The 9,025-nt window shown below is 42.7% G+C and overlaps 1 protein-coding gene across 1 annotated transcript in view; it reads left to right on the top strand.

Annotated features, from left to right (window-relative positions):
* Positions 1-292: 292 nt before the first annotated feature.
* Positions 293-9,025, top strand: part of ITIH2 (inter-alpha-trypsin inhibitor heavy chain 2) — a 33,720-nt gene continuing 24,987 nt past the window's right edge. The window contains exons 1-5 of the mRNA XM_064592086.1: positions 293-511; positions 1,831-1,905; positions 3,451-3,483; positions 5,333-5,502; positions 8,310-8,414. Coding sequence (XP_064448156.1) covers positions 428-511; positions 1,831-1,905; positions 3,451-3,483; positions 5,333-5,502; positions 8,310-8,414 — 467 coding nt within the window. The 5' untranslated portion in view covers positions 293-427. The remainder of the gene's footprint in view (positions 512-1,830; positions 1,906-3,450; positions 3,484-5,332; positions 5,503-8,309; positions 8,415-9,025) is intronic.

Genomic DNA, 9,025 nt, shown 5'->3' with positions numbered 1-9,025 from the left:
ATTTCATTTCCAGAAGCTTTACACTTTCGCCCTTTTCTCTCAGACTCTATTTCCCCGTCTAGCTTCCCACCTGGTCCTTCAAAGAGGATGAGGCTGATCTTAGGTCTCTGATTCTGAGATGAACAGAAATCAGCAAAGCCAAAGAAAGCACATCCTCCTGACCCTGATTTGTCCTCACAGCCCAGTGACTACCCCGGGCTCTGCTGTTTGAATAACCTCTGGGTGTCCGATCCACCCCCACAGCTCAAGTTTGAACTCCAGAACAAATATTTGTCCTGTTTTTGAACAAAGTTTGAGAGCTTTCTTCTTCTTTTTTTTTCTTCTTTTAAAACACGAACTCTTCTGCTGTTCCTTTGAACTGGGTTCAGCGAGGAGTGGCATTCTCCCGGGACCCTGCACGGAGAGCTTGGCAAAGCCAGCCCGCAAAATGAATCGACTCACGTGCTTTCTCATCTGCGTCTTTGTTTCTGAAACACAAGGCTTCGAAATCCCCACCAATGGACTTCCAGAAGTAAGTACTCCCAGAAAAGTCCTTGCTGTGGGCCTATACACAGGCTCAGTAAATAGCCTGTGGCTATTGCTATTCAAGGACTGTGCTCTGTGGCGAAAGGAAATTTATGATAAAATTCTTGTGAGCAGGAGTGTTCACTGTTCTAATTACTGGAACGTGTATTTACCTCTTAAAGCGTTAATGGGATTTGCATGAGAGTTCAGTCAAATTCAGTGGACCGGCCCCACAGAGCAACATTTATGGAACACAGCTGCCTACTCCTTATCTAAACAATGGGGATAATTGATCTAACCCAAAGGGGGTTAGGGGAATTAAATGACATATGTAAACTACTGAGCACAATGCAAGCACTAGGAAGCACTTAATAATTATTAGCTGTGATGAGGATGACACATCATTATCACTCTTGCACTAAGAGTGTAAGAAAAGTCATTATCAAAGCACCATTGTCTTTCCTACCTACGTGAACAATGAGTCCTGTCACGAGGGCAGTTTAAATATTGCTGTTAAGTGGGGGAGATGGCAAGTGGGCTGGCAGAGTGCAGGGATTATTTCCAGGGAGCTCAACGTTTCCACTTTGGATCCTTGGCCATCCCCAACATAAGGAAAGTTAAGTCTTGGACTGAGTCAAAAGGAATGTGTGTTATGGGAATATCCTAGGAGATGCAGAAGCTTTGTAATACTTGCAGAGTGGATTACCCACAGAAATGCCAAAGAACAGGATTGCATATTTGCAGGAAAGAAAAAAAATCACTCTGTCTGCTTAAAAAACGATCTTATTTTCCAACACCTTAAGAACCGCCAAAGTGTGTTGGAAATCTGATTAACAGAGCTGGGGATCGAAGCCAAGACATCCAAACATGTTTGTGCTTGCTCAGTCACTTCTTACTGGTATTCCTTTCCTATTGACATTTTTTTCCCAACATTTTTAATTGGAGGAGACGTATGGGCACATTTATCCACTCACACACTTGCTGATGCCAATGTTTACCCAATAGCTCCCCAGGTACCTACCTGATCATTGGGTTACTGTGACCCCGACCTGTATGCCCCATCATCTTCCAGCAAACTAAAAAATGCATTGCTTCATCCAACAAATTTGAAGAGAATAGCTTCCATGGATTCACCTCTGAGACATAGCTAGCAAATATAAACACATTAAAGAAGTAATTGTATTAAAAAAAAAAAAAGTGATTTCCCAAAGGTATAGGAAACAAGATAGAAAAACAGGATGAATGCCTTTATGCCTGTCCCCATCTGCTTCCTTTGCTCTGGATCTTTTTTATTAATAGAAATAAATATCCTAAATTTTTTTTAAGTTTGCAGAATACGAAGATCTTGTTGAACTGGCCCCAGGCAAATTTCAGTTTGTGCCGGAGAACCGGAGGTATCAGGTACAGTAAGCCTTAGTCTCGAAGGGGAAATTAGTGAAAGAGATCATGATTGATGAGGGAGGGGAAGGATTAAGGTGCTTTTTGCTAGATTATCTCAGAGCTTCTTTTTTATCATAGTGGTCACCTTAGTTCCTTAAAGGATGGATGGCTATGGATTTTCTTCAAATTCTAAGATGGTACGATGATTTTACTGCCTTATCAGGAAAGATTTCCTCTTAGGAGGGCATTGCCTCTCCCAGGGGTGGCAGATGCCGCCCACTGAGCAACACGTCCTCCTCGGGGCAGTCACTGCTGCCTTGGGGAGAAGCTCAGAGAGCATAGGGACCAGCCAGGTCCCAGGCTGCATCCTGGAGGCCGCCCGCAATAGCGCGGAGGCATCCTCTAATTCATAGGGGTGAGTTCTCCAAGAGGCCAGGAAGGGTGTGGCTTCTCCCACATGGAGCCCACGTGCTGAGAAAGGGGGTGTTTATGGAAGCAACACTAAGCTGACCAATGACTTATTTTGTATGGGTGTGAATTTTGGACTTCCTAGGAGTCCAGGTTTCTTGTAGATCAATAATATAAAAACCCAATGGGCAAGTTCTCGTGTCATCTAGCCACAAAAGAGAAAACTTCATCATTGAGAATTGCATTCAAAAAGTTGAAAAAAAGTCAACTGTTGGCCTCAAAAGGTCATATAACACTCCCTAAAACCCCAGTTCACTCCAAATCAGGCTAGCTAGCCTTATATCCAATACCTGACTTATTCTGTTAAAGTCCCACAGACATTAGATGTTCACCCATCGTTAAACCCAGTTCAGCTTTAAACCCAATTCAGCTTTCCATGCCTAGAGGACAGTCCTTCATGTGGATAATTCTCTAGCATAACAGTGAAAGTGCAGGATTTTCCACACGCCAGTCACTATGCCTGGCTCCAGGGTCACCCCAAAGAAGAAATGCCTCGAAATCCCGAGCCTCATGTAGCTGAGTCCAGTGGAAGAAACAGACAGCACTCCCACCGTCTTGCTTGGGAGGAAGAGCTTAGCTGCCATGAAAACTTAGTAAGAGAAGCTTACCTAGTTTGGGGGTGGGCATGAGAGAGCTTGACTGAGAAAATCTCCCTCAGCTGAGATCTGAAGGATGAGTGGGGCCTGGGGGATGAAAGCACTACAGATCTTGCAAATGTCATGTCCAGAGCCTCGTGGTAGCCTGGGGCATCCAGATTACCATTCAGCTAAATAAGAAAATAACTCAAACGGGATAAAGGGGAGATGGGCCACTCAGCATGAGTTCCGTTGAATATTTTCATTTAAAAGTACATGTTCTAGCATTATATCAAAGAATGGTGTGTTTGCAAAGTGGCTGAGAAATGTGTTCAAAGAAAAACACCAGTGGGAAAATAGTATTCTAGAATATTTGACATTTATGTCTGCTCCAATGAATGAATTGTAACTCAGTATTGAAGGAGGGAAAATTTTTTTTTTTGACTGAGAGAAAGCAGTTTTTGTCCTCTAGGTAATAAGTAACCCACTTTTGGAAGAATGATTATCTATCTTCCTTTCACAGAGAAGCGTTTCTGGAGAATCTGGAGAAACGATGGTGAGTTTACTTTGGTTTTGTTAAAAATTGATGACCGAATGATTTTCCTGTTACCTATTATCAGGAGATCAATGCGGTTTCCTCTTTGTCTCTAGCCCTGAGAGCATTTACCTGACTTTCGAAATACCCTCTTGCCTAATTCTGTTTGGAAGTATGTCTAAAATTCAGCATGAAAGAGTATAGGATATATGTAGGAGAGATGTCACCAGGTGAGATGTCACCAGGAGCTGAAAAAGTCCTTTCTCTCTATTCTCTTAAGTTTTGCGAAAAACCTAGTTTCACCCAAGCATACATATTCATTCCAATTTAGCCGTTTTAATTTAAACTATGACACCTAACGGATTTGGAGGAAGGAAAAAGACAGTGTGGGAAAGAAGTTCCCAAACATGAAATGGTCTGATTTCCTGAGATGTTCAAAAGTCCTTCCTGTGGCGAGAAAACATCAAAAGGAAATGGTTTCGGGGCGCCTGGGTGGCTCAGTTGGTTAGGCGACTGCCTTCGGCTCAGGTCATGATCCTGGAGTCCCTGGATCGAGTCCCGCATCGGGCTCCCTGCTCGGCAGGGAGCCTGCTTCTCCCTCTGACCCTCCCCTCTCTCATGTGCTCTCTCTCTCTCATTCTCTCTGTCTCAAATAAATAAATAAAATCTTTAAAAAAAAAAAAAAAAGGAAATGGTTTCCATTGGCTTCCTGCTCTGAACTGACAGAAACTGTGAGAAGCATACACTTAATGGGTAAGAAGGAAAAGTAACTCAGCCTGGATTTCTGTCTTAGTTTGAGGTGAGCTGGCTGTTATGGAGTTGAAAGGCTTAATCTTGCCTGACAAAGTTTTGGGGATGACACCTACTATCGAAATAAGCAAATCCTTTTGGAGAAGAAAGCAAAACCTAATGGGTCACCTAATTGCCCTAACCCTGAAGGAGCTTGCGGTTCTCAGGCATCTCCTGAAAGACATGAGCTTTTCAGCAAAGTGGTAGACTGCAATTTGTTACACCGGAGCTGCCTTAAATGAATAGACAAGGAGTAGCAAAGGAGGTCCAGAGCGCTGGACCAATCATGGCATCGACAAGATACTTTTTCTTCATATTCCAATTGTTGCTCACGCCCATCAGTGTGTCATATTTTGTTCTAATTGGAAGGAGAAAAGGACGAGAAGATGGCACCATAACAGATAAGATGGAAGAAGGCAAGGCGCCTGGCTGGCTCACTTGGTTCAGCATCTGCCTTTGGCTCAGGTCATGATCCCAGGATCCTGGGACGGAGCTCTGCATCATGCTCCCTGCTCAGGGGAGAGTCTGCTTCTCCCTCTTCCTCGGTGGCTCCCCCTGCTTGTGCCTTGTCTCTCTCATTCTCTCTCTCAAATAAATAAATAAAATCGTAAAAAAAAAAAAAAAAAGATGGAAGAAGGCAGATAGCAATATGGGGACCACAAGTGTACTTCCACCCCACTCTACCCTTGTTTGCACCTCCCTCTGAAGATACAGCCAGGGTCTCCTAAAACCCCGCCATCCTTATCCTTTCCCTTGCTGGGGTCCTGCCTTTGAAGTTATTTCTTGAACTTTCTCAATCCAATCTTGCATCGCACAACCATTTTCTGTATTCGCATTTTAAACGTCATTATGAATAGACTCACAGAGCTGAAAGGCATCCGGAGCTATCTCAAAACAAAGGCGGGCTTCTGCCTGGCGGGGGGATTCCAAGTTAGGAGAATGCTTAATACTACCTGAGTTATATGCTTACCAATACCTGAAAATTGTTCATAATAAAATGTGGTGCTCTTACCATCAAATACGTGGTGAAGTTCTATGTAATTTTGCTCTGAGTACCCCTATGCTTTCTTGCCAATTACAGGAAGAGGCTGATCAAGTAACTCTTTATAGCTATAAAGTCCAGTCCACTATTACTTCTCGTATGGCCAACACTGTCATACAGACCAAAGTGGTGAACAACTCCCCAGAGCCTCAGAATGTCGTGTTTGATGTTCAGATTCCCAAAGGAGCCTTCATCTCCAACTTTTCCATGTGAGTAACTCCTATGTAGACTAGAAATTGGATATGCTCTACTCATAGAATCCAAACTTCTCATAGTTAGAATAGAGCTTAATGGTCAACTGCTCCACTGGTTCTCACTCTCAGATCTGTGGACCCAGTGGATATCAAGGGTCCCCATAATTTGTTTCTGTTCAAAATATCAGGATTTGTGAAGGATTTGCTTTTCATATCTAATAAATTAAAGCAACCAAGCTATCTCCCTGGTAACAACTCTTACTTGCATTTTAATGTGTTTTCTTGCAGGGGAGGGGGTGGGGGGGCGGGGAGAAATCTATGGATTTGCCATGGCCTACAGGAAACCATATATGAGTGCAGAGCAGTTCCGTGTCACCTGTCATATGTTTCTCTATGGGGAAAAAACATGAGAACCACTGATTAAATCCAATCATCTGTCCAGTGATTGAATTCCTCTATTACACCGAGGACAAGTGGCTTATCCAGGCTTGACTTGAATATCTCCTTAATGATAAACTCACTACTTCCCAGAGCAATCCACTCAATGATTGACAGGTCTGTTAGAATTATTTCTCATACTTAATTGAAATCTGTTCCGTTTCTACCCAGTGACTCTGGTTCCACTCACAAATTTTTTTTCTAATTCTCTGCAAAATACGTACTGAAGTGTTCGAGGATGAAATGATATGCTCTCTGAGATTGGCTTCAAAATAATCGAGATGGAGAGGGTGGGGGTAGCAGTGAACTGAGACTGGCTGAGTACTGATAATGGTGTGGCTCAGGGATGGTTTCATGGAGGTTTCTTCTATTATTCTATTTTTTGTCTGTTTGAAGATTTCTGTAATTAAAAATACTTTTCAGCCACTCCAGTGCTTTTTAAAAAGTGAGGCCACTTATCTTCTTCCACCTGGTGGCTTCATGTATCAAGGCTAAACATTCCCTGTTCCTCCAAGTATTTGGATGGCTTTCTACCCCCGACCATTTACACAGCCATCCCCAGAGTGTTCTCTGCCTGGCCGTGTCCTGTCCCAGTTGCCTAGAACAGAGCACAAGACTCTGCATACAATCTGGCTATTTTTTTTTTTTTTTTACTAAGACATTAGATTGAGTTACTTCTCATCGGCTTTGGTCTTTCAACCACCAAGGTAACCAGAGATAACTGTGAATAGATAAAGCATTCAAACACCATGCACTTTGACTTCTAAAAATTACAGAGCATGTTAACTATATTTTTTAAACAAAACAAAGTAGGTGGGGAAAAGGCATTAGGTGACTTTGAATTGGTATCCTTTGAATTGGCTTAGAAATTTATTTTTCAAAAAATTTTTAGTTCTAAAAAAGGAAATGTAGAAAGAAGAGCTTTTATGTAGTGGCATTAGATGACACTGCGTCTGAAAAATTACATTTACAACTGTTGTAATAAATTTTTATTTTGAAGCTACATAACCAGAATTTATTCTAGATATTGCTTCTTTCTGTTTTCCTTTATTCTTTTCTTCTTCTCCATCTCATGTCATAGAAGATTTGAGGTGACAAAAGATAGAATTACAACATATACATTTACTCTGGTCTCCCTCCACTCAGGGCTGAATTTATGAAGACCAGAGAAGGTAGCCAGCTTGATCACTGCAATTTCATATGAATTGCACAAAATATTTCTTCTAGCAAAATATTTCTTCTGCCTTTTTAAAATCAAGGTTCCAAATATTCTCCCATTAGAGATAATTTTGTTTTGTATTAAAGACTTCTTGGTCTTTGAACCAGACTATGGATTGATGGGAATAGTGCAGACCTGGACACGTGGCGTCTAGTTCTAGCTGTCTCTGACCAACTGTGTGACCTTGAGCAAGTCACTGTCTCCTGGCTCTGACTTCTCATCTAAAGAGATGGCCTTCAAGTGAGCCTCACCAAGCATGTCATTGGCACTTGGGACAAGAAATTGGCCCTTATGCTGCCAGATATCTAGCGTTCTCCACATGGTGAGAGATCCTGTCCATTTGAATGCCATGGAGTCCATTTTACTTCTGAAATTCTGTAATTCGATGGCTCTCACCAATCATTACTTGGAACGCATTAGATGACAGTCACTGTGTTGAGAAGGAGTTGCAAAGGGAAGTCAGAGATCCCTAAGTGAGATGTTAGGGGGATAAACACAAATTTGCAAAGGGATTCCCCAATGCCTCCCTCCATCTTCCCTCACTCTCTTCTGCTCTTGCCAGAGAGTATGAGCCCCCAGGCTATTAGAGTCATCTTCTAAACAAATGTAAGCCAGATAACTAGTGATTTATCAATCACTTCTCCTCAGCATATTTGTAATTCAAAAGGGTTACCCAAAGAGAACAACACTTATCTGAAGGGTAAAGCTTGAAAATGAGGAACAATTTTAAACACAAGCAACAGCACCCAAGGAGAGGCTTTCAGGATGGGTGCCTCTTTTTTTAATTTTATTTATTTATTTGACAGAGAGAGAGAGCGAGAGCAGGAACACAAGCAGGGGAGTGGAAGAGGGAGAAACAGGCTTCCCGCCAAGCAGGGAGCCTGATGCGGGGCTTGATCCCAGGACCCTGGGATCATGACCTGAGCCGAAGGCGCTTAACCACCCCGGCGCTCAGGGTGCCTATCTCTTCAATCACACTCTCAGATAAAGGGACTCCTGACCAGGCGATAGGCAGATGTCTCTCTTCTCATTTCTTCTAGGTGCAAAATTATAATGGCCCACATTCACTAAATCCAACTGGTTGGGTTATTTGTTGTTAGTTTGTTTTGTTGAGACTACTGCGTGGGAAAACTCAACAACTCGGGGGCCTCCTGTCATTTTTTAGGACTGTAGACGGCACGACATTCACTAGTTCCATTAAGGAGAAGACTGTGGGTCGAGCTCTCTACTCCCAGGCAAGAGCCAAAGGCAAGACTGCGGGGTTGGTGAGGTAAGGGCTGGGCCAGCGCAGATCATGGTCTCATCCGCTAGCTGCTCCCACTCAGTCCCAAAGCCCCAATCAGCCTCATTTGATAATCCTGCCATTTCCTCTTTAAAACTAAACACCTCAAGCAATGATCACAGTAAACTTGATATATATGTGTTTAAATAAGGGCTTACGTTGGGAATACATATTCCACTTGATGCAATCATAGGTTTCTTCTTCCTGAAGACTTTCAAGGATGTAAAGAATCTCTAGAATAAGCCTCCAATGCACGAATTATCAGTTTGGGTTTGAGCCCCTGCCCCACAACTGAGTAGCCAAGTGGTCTTGAGCTGGTTACTAATAATCTATCAGCCTCATTTGTTATCATCTGGAAAACAAGGTTGATGATACCCATCCTGCAGAGCTGCCATGTCAGAAATGATACGTGTCAAGGTCCCGGCGTGGAATAGGGATCAGTAACTGGTAGCTTCTTGCAGATAACACTCAGATCTCTAAGAAGCTCTGGAAGAAAAAGGTCAGGTAGGAGAGGAGACTAAACTGTTGGTAGAATTAAAGCTACCCAGGAATTTCAGTGATCTGGATTGTACCTCCTGTCTGTTTTCATAAACACCTGA

The sequence above is a fragment of the Mirounga angustirostris genome, unplaced genomic scaffold, assembly GCF_029215605.1.
Source record: "Mirounga angustirostris isolate CCGP_5_RB_7025 unplaced genomic scaffold, mMirAng1.0.hap1 SCAF_5, whole genome shotgun sequence".
Classification (NCBI taxonomy): domain Eukaryota; kingdom Metazoa; phylum Chordata; class Mammalia; order Carnivora; family Phocidae; genus Mirounga; species Mirounga angustirostris.
This window is presented reverse-complemented; position numbering and strand designations above follow the sequence as displayed.